This window comes from Pungitius pungitius, chromosome 13, assembly GCF_949316345.1.
Source record: "Pungitius pungitius chromosome 13, fPunPun2.1, whole genome shotgun sequence".
In the NCBI taxonomy this organism is placed as follows: domain Eukaryota; kingdom Metazoa; phylum Chordata; class Actinopteri; order Perciformes; family Gasterosteidae; genus Pungitius; species Pungitius pungitius.
In genome coordinates, this window is record NC_084912.1 from 11,874,341 (window position 1) to 11,891,830 (window position 17,490).

General features: G+C 43.2%; 4 protein-coding genes across 4 annotated transcripts; 1 reads left to right on the plus strand and 3 right to left on the minus strand.

Annotated features, from left to right (window-relative positions):
* Positions 1–3,932: 3,932 nt before the first annotated feature.
* On the minus strand, positions 3,933–6,769 carry LOC119214143 (glycine N-acyltransferase-like protein 3). Its single transcript, XM_062566682.1, has 5 exons — positions 5,446–6,769; positions 5,255–5,362; positions 5,044–5,164; positions 4,472–4,604; positions 3,933–4,386 (listed from the first exon to the last, which is right to left on the minus strand). Exons 1-5 carry the CDS (start codon positions 5,518–5,520, stop codon positions 3,987–3,989), a joined length of 837 nt encoding a protein of 278 aa, XP_062422666.1. The 5' UTR covers positions 5,521–6,769; the 3' UTR covers positions 3,933–3,986.
* Positions 6,770–9,106: 2,337 nt separating this feature from the next.
* Positions 9,107–14,641, plus strand: ephx5 (epoxide hydrolase 5). Its single transcript, XM_037465982.2, has 11 exons — positions 9,107–9,729; positions 11,393–11,587; positions 11,700–11,766; positions 11,966–12,179; positions 12,289–12,469; positions 12,571–12,780; positions 12,848–12,977; positions 13,298–13,509; positions 13,660–13,768; positions 13,891–14,016; positions 14,120–14,641. The coding sequence occupies exons 3-11, from the start codon at positions 11,744–11,746 to the stop codon at positions 14,319–14,321; spliced, it is 1,407 nt and encodes a 468-aa protein (XP_037321879.2). The 5' UTR covers positions 9,107–9,729; positions 11,393–11,587; positions 11,700–11,743; the 3' UTR covers positions 14,322–14,641.
* cst3 (cystatin C (amyloid angiopathy and cerebral hemorrhage)) lies at positions 9,866–11,424 on the minus strand. The gene is made up of 3 exons (XM_037465983.2): positions 11,112–11,424; positions 10,438–10,545; positions 9,866–10,203 (listed from the first exon to the last, which is right to left on the minus strand). The coding sequence occupies exons 1-3, from the start codon at positions 11,307–11,309 to the stop codon at positions 10,129–10,131; spliced, it is 381 nt and encodes a 126-aa protein (XP_037321880.1). The 5' UTR covers positions 11,310–11,424; the 3' UTR covers positions 9,866–10,128.
* Positions 14,642–14,774: 133 nt separating the features above from the next.
* Positions 14,775–17,450, minus strand: mad2l1bp (MAD2L1 binding protein). Its single transcript, XM_037466323.2, has 3 exons — positions 16,670–17,450; positions 15,550–15,839; positions 14,775–15,450 (listed from the first exon to the last, which is right to left on the minus strand). Exons 1-3 carry the CDS (start codon positions 17,073–17,075, stop codon positions 14,935–14,937), a joined length of 1,212 nt encoding a protein of 403 aa, XP_037322220.2. The 5' UTR covers positions 17,076–17,450; the 3' UTR covers positions 14,775–14,934.
* Between the last annotated feature and the right edge of the window lie 40 nt (positions 17,451–17,490).

Below are 17,490 nucleotides of genomic sequence, written 5' to 3' on the forward strand. Positions count from 1 at the left end.
AAACAAACATGGACTAATTAAAGGGGAATGGTTGATGGGAGATCTGGAACAGGTGTGGTGATTTGATGAGGGGAACCAGGTGTGCACATCTGTGAAGTGGGAGAATGGAAACCGAAGGGGGAGACAGAACAACAAAAGAGAGAGGACCCATCAAATATGATGGCATCACATTTTGGCAGGTAGGACAGTGGATATGCCATTAATTACCCGACGACACGTGACACGGACGCATGTGTGTATTTAGGTTTAAAAAGCACCTTGGCAGGCTGTGCTTTCGCTTACGGGCATACCACCCTGAACACGCCCGGGGGAGGAGCCTGTGGAGAGTAGCTGAGTAGGACCCTAGAGCAGCTGTTTAGCTCACAGTGAGAAAAAGGACAAACATTTTGAGTTAAATCCAGGTTGATTTTTCTGCAGGACTTGAGACTGAACGAACTTTCTCAACGAGAAACCAAGAGCGCGTGTATAAAGGAAGGAGAGGGAGAAATGTTGGGAGAGGAGAGCGGAAGTAAGTGCGATCAGGAAACTAAAATGAATTCTACAACGTATGAGAAAAAGTTGACAGTGCTGGTGGATATAGATGGAGAAGAGAGAATAACCATGATGGGCATGCTGAGAAAAATAAAAGAGGACTGTGGAGTGGTGACAGGCTGCAGATACAAGACTCCCAACAACAATACAACAATACGAGGTGACAATGCAAACAAATACAGGCAAAGGACGGAGTAAAGATCGGGGAGACCAGAATTCTGGCAAGAGACATCCAAACGGATGAAATGGGTGTTTCTTTCCTCGCTCTCCCCATATACCTGGAAGATAAGGAAATAAATGAGAAGCTGAGGGAATGGGGGGTGAAAGCAGTCTCCGGGATAAGGAGGAGGATGTGGCCAGGCACCGACAATGCTGAGATTTGTAAAAGTTTGCCGACACAGTGAAATCACTACCGTACTCGACCAAGTTTAATGTAGTGGGAGGAGCAGAACACTTTCGGGTCATACACGACAGACAGGTGAAGGTGGCCGGGCCACGTGGTGAGAGACTGCCCGGAGTTTAAACGCTTCAAATGTGGGAGGAGAAGGCACTACGCACAGGAGTGCGACGAGAACAATTGTAACACCTGCGGCATGGGAGGGATATGGTGTATGTGTGCAGAGGCGGGGACGTCTGGAGGAAAGTCAAAGAGGGACTCCTGCGCCGCTCTGGACCAAAAGAAGGGGAAGATGCAGACCAAGGAGACGACAGAGAGCAGAGAGTCCTGACCCGACGGGGGGTAAGCGGGGAGACGACGGAGAGAGCAGAGATGGGGAGACAGACAGACCTCTGAGTGAGGGAGATGTCATGGAGAAAGTGGGTGAGGTGAGGAAAAGGACACGAGACAGAGTAAGAGATTGGGACGAATGAAAAAGAAAGCAGCTAGATGATATTGTGGACATCCCTGCTAAAACTGCTAATGGTGCTCAGCTTGTCCACATTAAATGGCAATGGGCTCAGAGACCGAGACAGGAGACAGCAAACCCTGCTGGTGTACGAAGCTGACATCATATGCCTACAAGAGACTCATAGGGACAATATTTGTGCGAGAGAGACAGAGTTCTGGCAAGAGACATCCAAACGGATGAAATGGTGGTTTCTTTCCTCGCTCTCCCCAAATACCTGGGGGGGGGGGGGGGGGGGAAGCAGGGGTCGGGGATTCACTGTTAAATACTGTGGCAAACCAGGGGGAGGAACCAAGCACCTGGGGCGGAGCTCCAAGTTCCGGTTGGGGGAGGTAATAAGGGGGATTTATGGAGCTGGAGCTGGAGTTTTGACCTTTGTTATTAAAAGGACCCGTTTTGTTTGCATTTACTGTCTCTGAGTCTCTTGTTTTACGCCTGAATCTGGCCTCACTCCCCCTGGGTTACCACAATACGCTAATGTAATTAGTGGGCTAAAGTCAGTCACACCCCGACTTTCTTCCAAATAACGCACATTTCAATAATGATAAATGCAGGCCTATAGTTCCTGCACATTTTTGTTTTTTATGAATTGTGTGAAATGGCAAAAAAATGGGTAATACAAAACGATTATTTGTCACCTGTCACCAAGGTTTATTGGTTTAGTCTTGACTTCTGGTCGTGACTGACAGTGTTGGGGGGGATGGGAAATCTGTTGGTTGTCGAGTCATTGGCAAATAAAAACAGATGGGCAGAAAAAGGTTAAAGCCATCAGGTTCCCACTATAGAAAGAAGTGAAGATGAGGAGAAACAAGCAAAAGATGAAGGTATGCAACTATGTTCTCTCTCTGCATGATTAAATGTGTCATGAATGAAGGGCTAAAATTAATTGGTGGGATAACTCTTTTGTCTGTTAGCCTTTTTGCTATGTTGCTTAATGCTTATACAACAATAATTCGGTTTTAACTCAACAAACACAAGGTTTGTAATTTCACCATAATAGGTGCTGTGCAACAAAATTGTTACAAGTTCAGTTATTATTTATTTCCATCATTTGGTTTAACGTTAGGTCCTGTCATTAACCAACGGAATTTGCAAATCAGTAGGTAGTTTCAAAGACGGACATTTGCTATTTGCTAAAACTATACTTTGTCACAAAATATTGTTGAACAGTCAGAACTAAAAGTGTGCCATGTGTATTCATTTAAGTTCTGATAATGTTTAAAATGCGTGTTTCATTCTGTAATTGCAACAGTAACTGGATTCTGTTAAATGTATTTATTTTGGGGGGGGTGGCGCTCAAAAGGGGTCTCGCCCTGGGTGCCATTCAATGCAGAACCACCCCTGCCGAGACAGGAGACCGCAAACCCTGCTGGTGTGCGAAGCTGACATTATATGCCTACAAGAGACTATATTCAGTCTCTTCTCCTCAGATACACGATAAAATCTCTGTTTGATAGGCTTAGCATCTCCGATTTCTATGTCCTGCTCTATTAAATGGGTTTGTGATGGAGTGTCAGAAAACAAAATAGGGTAGTTTCTACTAAGAGCTACCAATTCATCACGTTTCTCAGAGAAATTATCTACTAAAACCCCAAGGTTTTGCAAAGTCTGGGAGTTTTTCAACCGACCCTGCAGGACTTCATCAAAAACCCTAACCTTTTTTTAATATGTTATATTTAATTGCTTCTCAACCCTAGCCTTTAAATCTATGGCTAAAAATGATGTCCTTATACTGTCTCTGACACTCAACCAAGCGGGCGATGGTGGCGCACGGAGTAGTGCGAAGCGCTGAGAGCCGTGATGTTGGCAGTTCAAATCCCACCTGCCCCAAGTGTCCCTGAGTAAGACACATATTCCCTAATTACTCCCCAAGCACAATGTAACGCATGGGTTATAATGCAATGTTAGACGCTTTGGATAAATGTGTCAGCTAAATGATATGTAATTAAAATTGACACTCAAAACTCATTGAAGCTTATGTGTCAGGTCTGTCTGTTTTCCCCCCCCAAGTCTCCTTCCCTCATGTTTCTGTCATCCCTGTTTGTTTTGTTTGGCCATGTGCCCGTTGTCTGTATGTTCTTGGGTCCACCTCCAGATGCTGCCCATGGCCACACCCAAGCAGGACACAGCTGACACAGATGAGGACTCGTCAAGCGCTTTATTTCAACCCTGGCCCTGCAGGCTTGGGTCGTCAGTTTGTTGCGTCTTCTTCCCTGGTAGTCACCACTCCCGTTTCTGAATTTATCTGGCTGACCTTGTGCCTTACTGACCGTCTTTCTCTCCCTCTGTCTTTTGATAATTGTTTCAGTGCTGAGTAATTAATTAATCACTCCTGTAGTCCCTGAACCTATTATGAAAAGCTGACATTGTTATCGTATTTGTGGCAGTTTATGCTTTTTCCACTTACATCATTATAACAGTCCATGTTTTGATTCATTGCTTTTGAGAGCCTCTGTAATGTATAGATATACCATTTAAATCAAATTAACATTGACGTCATGTGTACCCAAATATATTTCAACTGTACATTCAATCACAATTGTTACAAAATCAGAAGTTGAACTCAAACCATGCCGCCCTGTATGAGGGATCCTCAACGAAGCCAAGGTTTTTAAAGAGCTTGTAGGAGACCATGTTCTCCTCCTCTATGAAGCAGTACACTGGGTAGCCATCAGTGTGGAGTCTCCTGGCCATGGTGCTGATCAGGACTTTGGCGTAACCTCTCCCTCTGTGCCCTGGCAGAGTGTATAATAAGCACAACGCACAGTAATCATACACCAGAATCCAGGACACGGGCTGACCCTGGCCATCAGTGATGCAGCATGACGGGAAGTGGCTGATGAGGTTTTTAATGTTCATGTAACCCTGCTTGTTTCCTCCAAACTTCCAAGTTTGATTCACCAAGTCGATGTGGGAAAGGCTAAGAGATGAAATCCTCGATTCAAGATCGCTGTGTAGAGAATCACATTAAGACAACCATTGCAACGGCCAAACATGCATATATTCTTAAAAGTACATCTGTATAATCTGACAACCTGTCAGCTGCTGGTGTGGGCAGATGACTGCTGTCTGGCAGATACAGAAGATGCACCATAGTGTAGACTTCGTTGTTGACTCTTCTGTCAGAAGACACTTCTTTGAGCATGGTTGCATGTGAAGCGTCAAATCCTGCAGGACAAAAAATGTCTATGTTTAGACCATTCTGTTATTTTTCTAACAGGTCACACCTGTAGGTGGAGGAAATATAACCTCCTCCTGCCCATGATAAGTACCACACTGTTAAAAAAAAACATTCCATTACAATTAAAAGTCCTGCATCAAATCTGTAAAATAAAGTGTACTATTATCTAAATTATGTAGTTTAAGTATCAAAACTAAAGCTAAGTACTCAATGCAGAAAAATGATCCTGGTGAGTTTGTTGGTTTGAGTTCAGTTGGTGCACGTATGTTTTGTAGTATTTATGCATATTTCAAAAGCTTTCCACTGTCTAAACTTTTCTTTGTGAAGTAGGACTACAGTTGTCGAAAAATATACCTGTAAGGAAATAATAAGTACTATTTCTGATTTGGATTTGAATGGAGACTGTCTGCAGGGACTCTAACTCACCACCGATGAGAAAGGATGTGCTCCAATCAACTGCATTCTCTTCTGTCAGCATTTTCCTTAAAATCTGCTCATCCATGCTGTAGTACGTCACCCTTTTCATGAAATCCAAAGCGTGCTTGTTCTGTTAAACAAACAACATATTTCTGCAATCTATTGGCGTACAGAAAACACGACCATTGTACAACCTTTCCAATACAGTGTGTAACCTCACCTTGGGGTCAGGTCGACAAATGATAACCTTAAAATCAGGCCACGCATCAACGACGATCTCCAATGTGCTTGGTTTCTTCCTGTTAATCCCATATATGAAACCGTACACCTGCACACACGACAGGTTTATAGCAACAACGCTAAGACAACACGATCACATGACATGCTAAGCAGGAATCTGCAACCGTCTACCTTTAAACTCCCGGGGAAGTGTTTCAGCAGAACTCCTTCAGCGATCTGTAGTTCTTCTTTGTTGAGGATCTTCATGTTTTGGTGACTGGAGTTTCTTCACTGATCCAGTTTGCTCTGCCCGGAACTGCTCTGTTCCAATATAAATGCCCTCAGCTTTTGGAAATGATTGACAATCGCTGCTCGATGGCACTGGGGTCAATGTAGCAAGCACTTGGATTTCCGTGGTCAACTCAGGCAGGCACTTGAACTTGTAGCGATCTGCTGTCCTTACTAAAAGCCCCGATAAAAATACACACACCCCGGCCACGTCATAAAAACACGCACTCACTTGTGTTTCCTGCCTGTCCGTCTGTGACCGTCTCCGTAGTAGGAGATTGCAGGGGAGACCTGGTTCGAAGTATTGCCTGTTTGTAACTTCGGGGTTAATTCCCTTCACTTTCCTTCCTGCTGCTGGTTAGTGAATAAATGCCCACTTTATGTTTTGAGGATTTATTAATACACACCGAGTAACAGTTACAGTACATGGGTTTCTCCGGTCGTTACGTCCACACATTCATAAAACAATTCCTCTCTCTCTCGCAACCGGATAGTCTCCTGGCCATGGTGCTGATCAGCACTTTGGCGTAACCTCTCCCTCTGTGCCCTGGCAGAGTGTATAATAAGCCCAACGCACAGTAATCATACACCAGAATCCAGGACACGGGCTGACCCTGGCCATCAGTGATGCAGCATGACGGGAAGTGGCTGATGAGGTTTTTAATGTTCATGTAACCCTGCTTGTTCCCTCCAAACTTCCAAGTTTGATTCACCAAGTTGATGTGGGAAAGGTTAAGAGATGAAATCCTCGATTCAAGATCGCTGTGTAGAGAATCACATTAAGACAACCGCTCTCTCTCTCTCCCACACCCGCCCCGGGTATGTGCTGCTCTTAAAGGGGCCGCACCATTTTACACTAACACTACCCCCACTCTGGGTGGCAATTACCTAACTTAATGCCACTCCAGCACACATACAACAACATGTAATTCAACCTCACCCCTCTTCTTTTTGTACATAGGCCTCATTTACAGAGTTCATTCAGGGTGGTCTAGGCAACCGTCTTCCACAGTCCATCAGAGGGTACAACAGTCGTTGGCTTAGTTATACAGTGAACATTTGCAGTCCGTTGTGCAGGGCACACAGAGCATGGGGCATTACAATCCTCGGCAAGACATCTATGTACTACACAAGTAATTTACTAGTCACAACACCACCTATGCAGCAAGAGCATGTAAGAGCATCAAAGTTTACAGGAAAACATTCCCAAAAATCATCATTATACAATCCTCAATTTTTTTTTTAAATAACACTAACCTGTGTCTTGTATACGTGATAAATCAAAATACCTTAACTCTGGAACGGTCATGAACCTAATGGACTCAGTGACCCACCCATTCACCAAACCTGTCTGGAGGTCTAAGTCTGCGGCCCGGCCTGTGACGACTGTGGTGAGGTTGCTCTCTCCCAGTCCCCCACTGTCCTAAGAGCCCTCAGCAGAAGAAGAATCCATTGCAGGCGAGATGAGGGGAAGCAAGGTTTCAGCAGCAGTAGCGCCCCCCGCTGGCTCTGAATTGCTTGCCGGTCCCTCCCCGCCTGTGTTGGAGAACAGGCCAGACAGCCCCAAGTCTGCAGAGTCCATGTCCATGACTGGGTTTGGCACCTCTGCCGGTGCCCAGGCCGTGGCAAGCTCCGTGGACCAGGTTTTATCCAATGGTTCACGGCTGCAATACGGCTTCAACTGATTATGATGGACCACTTTTGTTTTGGTATTAGGGCCTTTTTGGATCCAATACACCAGGTCCTCCAGTTTTCCCAGGGTGAAGAATGGAAGAAATTTCCTGACTTAACTTAACTTTCCGCGTGCCCTTTATGAGATACCACACGGCAACTCCAACTTCGAACTGTGCTAATATGGCTGATATACACGTGTTTAAGACCAATAACTATTGGACAGAAGATATTCATGTTCAGAACATAACTATATCTGTGATGATAAAAGCCCTATATTTGATTATCTCAGTAGTGGATGTGACTAGCAGGTGCACTGAATGCCCTGATTAGGTGAGCGAGAGGTGAAGGAGACAAGTCACACTCACACAGTCGATTTCATTGCTTGGGGCCAGGTGAGTAAAGTTTCACTCCACAAATGGACCCAAATAGTAACAAAAGATGTGAAAGCTGATTTCAACGGTAGACAAGTATATATGTTTTAATCCCTTTTGAAATCTACCATCAATTACGTAAATAATTACTTGTTTTGCAGAATGTATTCATTTGAACTGTAATGCAAGATGCTAGTATTGTCTTCATTGTGTGTACACCTGAAATCTTCCACATGCTATAATCCTTTAGCATGAATGTTCATTGCAATCTGACAGGTGGTGGCGGGTGAAAATTACGTGATACAAGTGAAAATGGCTAGGACCTACTGCAGAAAGTATGATGTAAATCCTGTGTGTGTCCCCGCGGAAGACCCAGCATGGGCTCAGGTAATGACTTTTAAAATTCTACAATCATGAGCACCCCCCCATTTCTGTTTTAGGGAACACAGGACACGGTGTTTAAATGTGATAGAAGACTTCTATCTATAATAGTAGCCAACACTATCTGAGCATGACACAATTGTATACTTCCCCTCTTTGAACCAGCGATGGTTGCTGTTGCCACAGAATTAGTGGTCATTTCAACCACATGACTGGTTCACAAATCCATTGAATAATATTCTTCTTAAATATTTTATTAATTAAATGAATCTGCTTTTGAAAAAACAAACAAATCATGTTAATGTTTATCTCAAGGAATAAACATTATATTCTTTTTTATTCATTCTAAATGATTATGTTTTATTATTACAACTTTTAAGAAACCACAATCTCCTGATCAACAAATCCCCCCATTTTTAGAGTTATTAGACACTGTGTTTAAATGTGGAATAACTATCCGATTGTGAAACAATTGTTTACACTTCCCAGCAATTTTTGTTGAACTTACTGTTACCACATTTACAGTATGTGAGTTAGTAAAGTCATTTTAACCACGTCTGTGTGTGTGTGTCCTTTTCTTCATCAGCCCTACCAGTACAGATTCTCCGTGTTGAGCCGCATCCAGCCTAAAGACATGATATTAACTCGTCAGGAATGCGTGTCAATTAACAACAGTTAACAAGTTCAGTCTTCAGATCTTCAATCAGGAATCAGGAAACGTTTATTGCCATAATATGTTGTACATACCTGTACATGGAAATTGTCTTGGTGGAAGGTGCATGAAGACAGTACAATAAAGACGACATAGTGCAAATAAGATAAAAATAAAATAAAAGTATAATAAAATATAAGCTATGGGTTAGTACGCTAAAAACTAAAGCTATGGGTTAGTAAGTTAGAGGAGATAAGATAAAATTAGGAATAAAAATAAGGATAAAGTGCACCAGCTAAATAAAGTGACGGGTGACAAGTGAAAGTGACACAGTGATGAATGAGCATGGGAGTCAGAGTCAGTCAGGGGGGGCCCGGGCTCTGTTGATGAGCCCGACTGCCGAAGGGAAGAAACTGTTAGCGTGGCGGGAGGTCTTAGTCCTGATGGACCTCAGCCTCCTGCCGGATGGAAGGGGCACAAACAGTTCGTGTCCAGGGTGGGAGGTTCAAGTTTGTCAAAGTTGACGAGGCAAGATAACCGAGGATATCAAGACGCCTTGCTTGCTTTGCTAAAGCCGGAAACATACTACCTTGTACTTTAAAGCTTTTGGTTGAACTTCCGTCCTTTGTTGAAGTTTGTTCACTTTTATATTTGGAGTGAAACATGTGCTGCAAAATGTCATCATGTAATTGTGAGTCCATGTTTGCATTATGAGGACATGTGTTAATTAGGCAAGCTGCCTTTACAGCAACTACCAGCATTTGAGCCACACCTCTCAGGCCCAGTAGGATGTGGCACTTAAATGACTTTGGAAAACGGAAGAATGAATATCGTCCCCCTCAGCTAACAGGCCCGATTCATTTGCCTTGATTGGAGTTGTTTTCCGTGCCATAAAACTATTTGAGTAAATACAGCTACTTCTTCATGTGTTTCATCATTGCATTGACATTTACCTTTCATCAAATAATGCTTTCACTTGTTAGTTCCTTTACATCCACCTTAGGATAAAAATGTTACGTGCTTTTAGTCTGCTTGTAGGCTGTTGAGGTAAGATTTTATACATTCAACAGTGACCTGGTGTGATAAAGCAGCTTGCACGTTGTCAGGAAGGTAAGAAACCTTTTATATATTATTCATTGCTTTAGTGAGCAATGTCAGATGATTGATAGGAATGCTGAAAAACAAAACATTAAAAAATGATTGAAATAGTTAACAGAGTATTGAATATCAGAAGAAATCACACAAATTAATGCTCCATTGCTACTTTAATTCATTTCATTTTAAAACATTTTTTTCAATAACCACCTCAATTACAATCACAATTATTTGTTCTCGGCTTGGTTTAGTGATTATGTATTACAAAGTTGCTTCTATAAAGGTAAATCTATCCCTAAAACACAATATTGGATGCAAATTCTGTTAGTGTTGTGCATCATCAACACGGAAATACCTATTGCTCTTTATGATTATTCTACAAACAATGATGATGATGATTTCCCAGTAGTTCTTCTAGCATTCCTCCTTCAACAACTGGATGTCATTAAGCCATGAGCGGGTCCACACGGTGAATTTGCACTCGTAGGCCTGAGGAAGAAAAGGACACACACACACACACACACACACACACGATTAGTGACTAACTTGCATATATGTGGTAACAGCAAGCTCAACACAGATCGCTGGTTCAAAGAGGGGAAGTATATAATTGTTTCACAATCGGCTAGTGTGGTCTACTATTAAAGAGAGAAGTTTACTATACCACATTGAAACAGTGTCTAATAACTCCAAAAATGGGGGGATTTGTTGATCAGGCATTACCCGAGCTCCTGAGCCTTCTTGGAGGGCACACTTATCAGTCGCGTGGTCCTTTCTGCACTGGGACTTTGCCATTTCCACAGTTATTACGTACTTGAAGCCAGCCACCAACTGTGAAGAGAAAGGTGGGTGGAGGAAATACAGATTCCACTTAACCGTAATGCTTAAGGATTATAGGATTTCAGGTCTATAAACAGAATTAAGACGATACAAGCACCTCACATTCCAGACTATTTGTATTTTACAAAATTATTTTGTCTAATAGAAAGCATTTCGTCAAAACACAACCTGGTTGTAACCGAATGTGGATTAATTAGAATGGCAGAATTATATTCCGTTCAGTATTTATCTGCGACATTGAGTTATACAATACCCAGACATGCAAAAATGTAATCCCTGCCAACCACAGGGATTTTCCCAGCATTTCTTTTCCTTTGTTAAAGGTTGACGTGGTTTCGTTAGAGCGTGTTTCCCTCCAGCATGTCACTTTAATGTTAAGTAGGGCGTCAAAATAAATAATGGGTATACTGGATTAAGCAGACGGCCCTATGGCGCCTGTGAATGGCTGGTATCACTCCGCGGTCTACATGTAGACCAAATCTGACTTTCTTGACATCACAAAGTCTGTGAAATAGAAATTTGTAGAGATTCCTCAGATCAGATGAAACTTTACTGACCTGTCTCTGGACCCTGGTCACTTCGGCCACTTGGCTGAGGTACATATCGTTGCTGCCTCTGTTGTGCTTGGCCACGGCAAAGTTGAGGGCGTCCCGCGCACCTTCGTCGTCGACAGCGATGTCCTGAAACCCTCCAACCAGGACTGCTGAGCCGACGCAGGCCGCCGCAGCGATGATCACGAAAACCAGCTTCCACATCGTGTGTCTGTCGCCGCGCGCTCGACTCAACCCTAGAACAGCAAAACAATAACAGCTCGGCGTCGCCTCTCTGTTATATAAAGAATGACGTCACGGCTGCTTCGAGTGGCGGATCTCGCGGCCAATGAGATCGTTGGGTTTCCGCACCGTCACGGCCATTGCAGAGTTCCGGGTACGCCAGACAATCCCAGTCTCTTCGTATCGTGGAGAGCTGAATCCCTTCGTAGCCGAACCGTGCAACATTACATTTAGGTAGACCCAAAAAGGAGACAAACAAGGTATGTGAAAACGTTAAATGGTCGAATTCTGAACTGTGCGTAACTGTGGAGGCGTGGTGCAAAATCTTTTTCAAACCTTGCAAAACTTTTTTTTACCTCTGCCCTACTTCAGGTTTGATAAAAACGCCTGTGGTCACTTACCTTTGGAATTGCACAATGCAGAGACTGCAGGTTTTGAAGTAAGTCGGCTTTTCACGATTCAAGATATTTATTCTCATGTGTACAGTTTAACAGCTTCCTCTGTACAATGACATTAATATTTTGCTATGCACTACGTTCACATAGCTACAGATGTAAAAATAAAGATGAAAAAGACTTTTGGACTCTATTGGATTGAATATAGCCAACAAGCATATCATATTCTTGCACACTTTGTAGGGGAGCTTTCTGTGGCTTAGATGCAATCCAACAGCAGCTTCTGATTGGCTCAGCTGTGGCAGCAGGAGGAATACTCATACATCTGCTTTACAAGAGAAGACAAGTCAAAAGTATCCCTCTCGGTGAAGGGTGGTGGGGAGCAGGACAGAAGCCTGTGTCAGAAGATGAGCAAATCTATCCTTTTGAAGTGCAAACCTCAGATGAAGAGATTGAGGTAACTTTAAGCTGTCAATTGTTTCTTCACCATTTATCAAACCAGAAACACCAATAATGAGACATGAACATGTGTATGTGGAGTAACCAACCGTAGTCTCATTCAACAGGACCTCCATGAGCGCATTGACCGAACCCGCTACGCCGAATCTTTAGAAGATGGCTGCTTCCACTATGGCTTCAATTCCACATATCTCAAGAAAGTGGTTTCCTATTGGAGACACAAATTTGACTGGAAAAAGCAAGTGGCAGTACTTAACAAGTATCCACATTTCAAAACCAAAATCGAAGGTACACACACCGCCGAGCTGAAGCCACAGGGTTTCATGATTTTGTTTAAAAATCCATAAGCACATTATTTTTTTCACACCAATGCTTCTGTATCATTGCAGGCTTGAACGTGCACTACGTCCACGTGCGACCACCACCCCGCGAGAATCAGAAGGTTGTGCCTCTCATGCTGGTTCACGGCTGGCCTGGCTCCTTCTATGAGTTCTACAAGATGCTGCCGCTTCTCACGGAGAACCATGACGGTCTGGCGTTTGAGGTCATATGCCCGTCCATGCCTGGCTACGGTTTCTCAGATGCACCACACAAACAAGGCAAGTCTAATCATTGTTGTATTACGTCGTGAGTAGCAGATGTTTACGGCTTTCTGTGTCCATTCAGGATTTGACAGTCTCGCTGCCGCCCGCATTTTCCTGACACTGATGGAACGTTTGGGATTCTCCCAGTTCTATCTGCAGGGAGGAGACTGGGGCTCGCTCATCACCACCAACATGTCACAGATGAAGCCCATGTAAGACCGCAAGTCAAGACCCTGCATGCTACAAGTTGCCACGTGCACATTCCACCTTCCTCCTTTTTTATCAAGGAGCCATTGTGACATTGTTATCTCAATTGCGAAATAGTGCTTTCAGTGTTCAAAGTGCACTCTTGACCAAAACTATGTGAACTACAAATTCCTGGAGGCTGGAGAAAGTAAGGTCATTGTGCCGAAACAAAGCAAGTGCAATGCAACCTGAATTTATATCTAGAAATCTGCACTTCAAGACCCATAAGCTTTAATACAACTGAATAGGTTTTATATACTTCTTTAATACTGATAATCTTTTCCAGGTGTGTTAAAGGTCTCCACTTGAACATGATTAAGGCAAGAATGGGGTTCTCCGTGATGTTTTCCCTCATGATTGGACCTTACCTGCCATTCCTGGTGGGCTTCAGTCGGGAAGACGTACGCCGATTGTTCCCTTTCTTTGAGAAGAATGTCTGGAGCTTCCTGAGGGAAAGTGGCTACTTTCACATCCAGGCCACCAAACCAGACACTGCAGGTGGGGACAGCCAATGAAGCAGATTCTGATGATCTGATATTGACCATTAACGGGTTAAAGACAACTCACACGACACAAGATAACTCTATCTGGAATTTAAATGTAGGGCGCCACTATTATTTCGGTGCTTAACATGCTCTGTGAATGCAGGCTGTGGGCTGAATGACTCTCCCGTGGGCTTGGCGGCCTACATTTTGGAGAAGTTCTCCACCTGGACTAATCAGAGGAACAGAGCTCTGGCCGATGGAGGGCTGGAGAGGTACACGCCGGCTTTCAGTTTACCTTCAGTTTGTTTTATTTCAGCATATCAGTTAAATTACAGATCCATTTAGAGATGATGTTGCTGTCTTTTATTAATTATAAACATCTTTGTCTGTACAGGAAATTCAGCCTAGATGACGTCTTGACAAATGTCATGATCTACTGGACCACCGGCTCCATCGTCTCCTCCATGCGCTTCTACAAAGAGAACTTTAAGAGCAACCCTGACAAGAGAAGGGATGCAAAGTATGTTGCCAAATGCTCCTACGGTCGTAAAACAATGATTCGTTTTATACAATGGACAACCCTATTATCCAATCATGTTGTGTAATGCGTCTCTTTTCGACAGGGTAGGGATTACGGTGCCCACTGGACTTGCCGCCTTCCCCGAAGAGCTGATGCACTGCCCGAAGTCTTGGGCACAACATAGGTATCGGAACATCTACTCCTACACTTTCATGCCTCGAGGTGGTCACTTTGCCGCCTTTGAGGAGCCCCAGCTTCTAGCTAACGACATTGTCCAGTTTGTCAAAAAAGTAGAGAAGTTCTAAACCCATTGATGCACTCTTAAGATCATTATTGTTAACTGCTTTTGATTGCGGTCAATTTTGATTCAGACTGATTTTCCAAAAGGGGATGTAGATGCACATCCCTTGTGTAGGTTATTGCACTAAAATGCATCTCACAGATTGCTTCACTGTCCAGATGTTTTCCATTTTAATAAATGTAAACACACTTAATGTATCCAACGATTGCATTAAAGAAATCAAAATAATGTATCCAACGATTGCATTAAAGAAATCAAAATAATGTATTAAACATGTTAAGATATGGTCGAAACATATCACACCGATATTATGTGTGTTGGTCTGTGTTCCACATCTTCACATATTTTATGTAAACATTTTTTTTACAAATAGAAACATTGCTCTCAATAGATTTTATACAAATAAAACCTCTTGGAAACAAATTCTTTCAACTTAAGAAGAATATTAAAAAAAGGGTGAAACAAATTATTGACGCAAGCAAGTGACATGCTTTTAATATCAAGTAGAAACAAATGTAACTCATAATTCATTAAAATATGGACAGTTTCATTTTATAATTCACTTTAACCACCATTCGAATATGTAAATGTGTAGTACAGGGCCAAGAAGCGTTCAGTCACTTTCCAAAGCCCTTGATAGTCATGGGCGCCTGAAACCACACATAATCCATCCAGTCGGACCCCTGTGCCCTTGGTTCCTTACAGTCGCTGGGCGCAGTAGACAGAGCTATTATTTGGTGTTTTACACGGGTTGGCATTTTAAATTGTAGTTTAGGTCGGAACCAGCCTACATCGCAATCCCTGTGAGCCATCGCCAAGACTGTGGTGGGCATTAAACGAATAGGTCGGCTGTCAGACAAAAGGTCAGCCACGAACAGAGTGTGGAACAGTTGCCTCAAGCAGGAAGACACGCGTAAAGATTTATCTCCACCAGCCAATACCAGAGCCTCCATGTTGATTTCATAGAGCTCTTTGGGGAGGACGAGGGACCCCCCCAATATCAGCAGCACGCGGGGCACCCTGCTAAGGGAGAAAAGCACTTCCAGCTGCTGCAGCACCTCCTCCAGCTCCTGAAGGGTCTGTTGACTCTTGCGCCAGTCCATGTCCGGCCTCCGACTTATTATGTCTTTATCCTGGAAAATACAACATTCAGCAAACACTATTACTGCCACTCAAAGGCACTGCGTCGCTTAATAATGCACAGTGTAACCACGCAAATGTTTGCCACTCACCTGCATTGAGGCTTGCTGTTTCTTCTGGGAGTACACCAGCTGGTCATAAGTCATGGGAAGTTGCTGTCTCTGATAGAGAATGCACTTGAGGATCTCGCTGACAAAGCGGCAGCAGCCGTCCTGGGTCACAGTGCCAGGGAAAACCACGTTCACACGGCCTTCGTCCTGCGCTTTTCTCATCGGCTCAGAATCAATGTCTTCTGTGTTACAATGTTGTTTACTGGCCGTCACACTGGAATCTCGCAAACTTGTTGCAAGAAAAGTAGGGTCATCTCCTTCTTGGGTGTTACCTGTAAAATAAGGGACCAGAATAATGTCATTAGGATGAGCAATAGACATGTCCTGCTCAATTTCAGCTAGTTAAATGATAATGAAATCGAGCTTGACCAGTGTTTTCTAATAAAGTAATCGTCCCTCATTTCCCACCTAAAAGTAAAGAGCGAAAACCTGTACCAGGAAAAAAATCCTGCTTTAACAATTTTATCTATACACATTTATGCAGCATCATATGGCTTTTATGCCACCTGATTATTTTGGAGTGATGGCTTGACCTTAACAGCATTCTATTTCAGCTGGTCGGGTAATGGCTCATTCTATCTACTGTACATACTACTGAATAGATGTCAAATATAATTGCCTTTTTATAATGTGCCATCAAGGAATAAGGATGTATTATGAAGAAATGGGCAACAGCTACTGCTGGAAACTTACATATTCTTTGTTGATACGGTTTTATTTGCAAAACTAACATCTTTCTATAAAGTATGGGGAAACTTGCCCTAATACGATTAAAGTAGCATATAAGTTAATCACAATTAACACACTGTTCACTATTACTGTTGTCCCCTTTGATTACGCAGTATTTTTGCTAAATACAGACAAGCAACAAGTGAACTAAGTTATTTAACATTAAGAAGAAAGCAGAGAACTGTCAAACGAAATGTAAAAGCTGTGTTTTTAAAAATGCAACAACACATATTTGACAGCCTGCTCTCAGGAGCGTGCGAGACATGAGTAACGTTGCGTTTGAGTAACTCTTCCCAATTGTAAACAGCGTGGTGACTTACTCACGCCGCTCGTGCCATAGACACATGATAAGGCTCGTGCTACCTCACGTTACCTGGAGGGGCGGCTGGTGAGGGCAACGCGGCGTTTTCCTGGTCCTCGGCGTTGTACACAACTTGCCGTTTAGGATTTAGTCGATGTTCCAGTGAGACATCTTTCAATTGCGATGCGTTTCCCACCTTCAAACGTGTGTTTACCACCTCTGTGGAGAGTTGTGTGGCGACTTCCGCGGACAGTGCGCACGAATCCGAGGCGTCGGCAGCGCTTCGTAACGTCTGTTTTTCAGACGTCGTGTTCGGGTCCTCTGACGTGATCGCATCTTTTTCTGACGAAAACGACAGGCGCCTCGTTATCGAGCTGCCTACAAGCGAGCCATGTGGGCTTGATGTTGATTTTAATATATTCGAGTCGTCTGCCATGGTTTTGAATGTCCCCGCCGGGTTGTTTCCGAACTGCATCATGGGAGTCGGAAGCGGTGCCGCGTTCACGACGCACGGAAAGATAAGAGTAAATAAATCTATACAACATTTAACATATTAGTATAAGTGTTTTTAGGCGATACTTGCTTACTGCCATTTTAATGTCACTGACTACATTTCTTTTTATTTCAAATAATATATGGATTTGAGCGCTTTAATTGTGTAATATTGTAATAACTCCACACACCTAACACTAAATGTATGTTTTGCAAATGTTACAATCCATAACATAAGCTTGAACGTCGTTTCTACTAAGTCAAGCCGTCTTTTCATAGCCCCTAATCGATCTTAAGACCAATGCACTGTATGCTTTAACGCAGGGATGAGGATGAGTTGTCGGTTTTTCCGGTGAACAGCAAATGCAGCCCATTGACGCCGTAACTCGTTTGCATTTAAC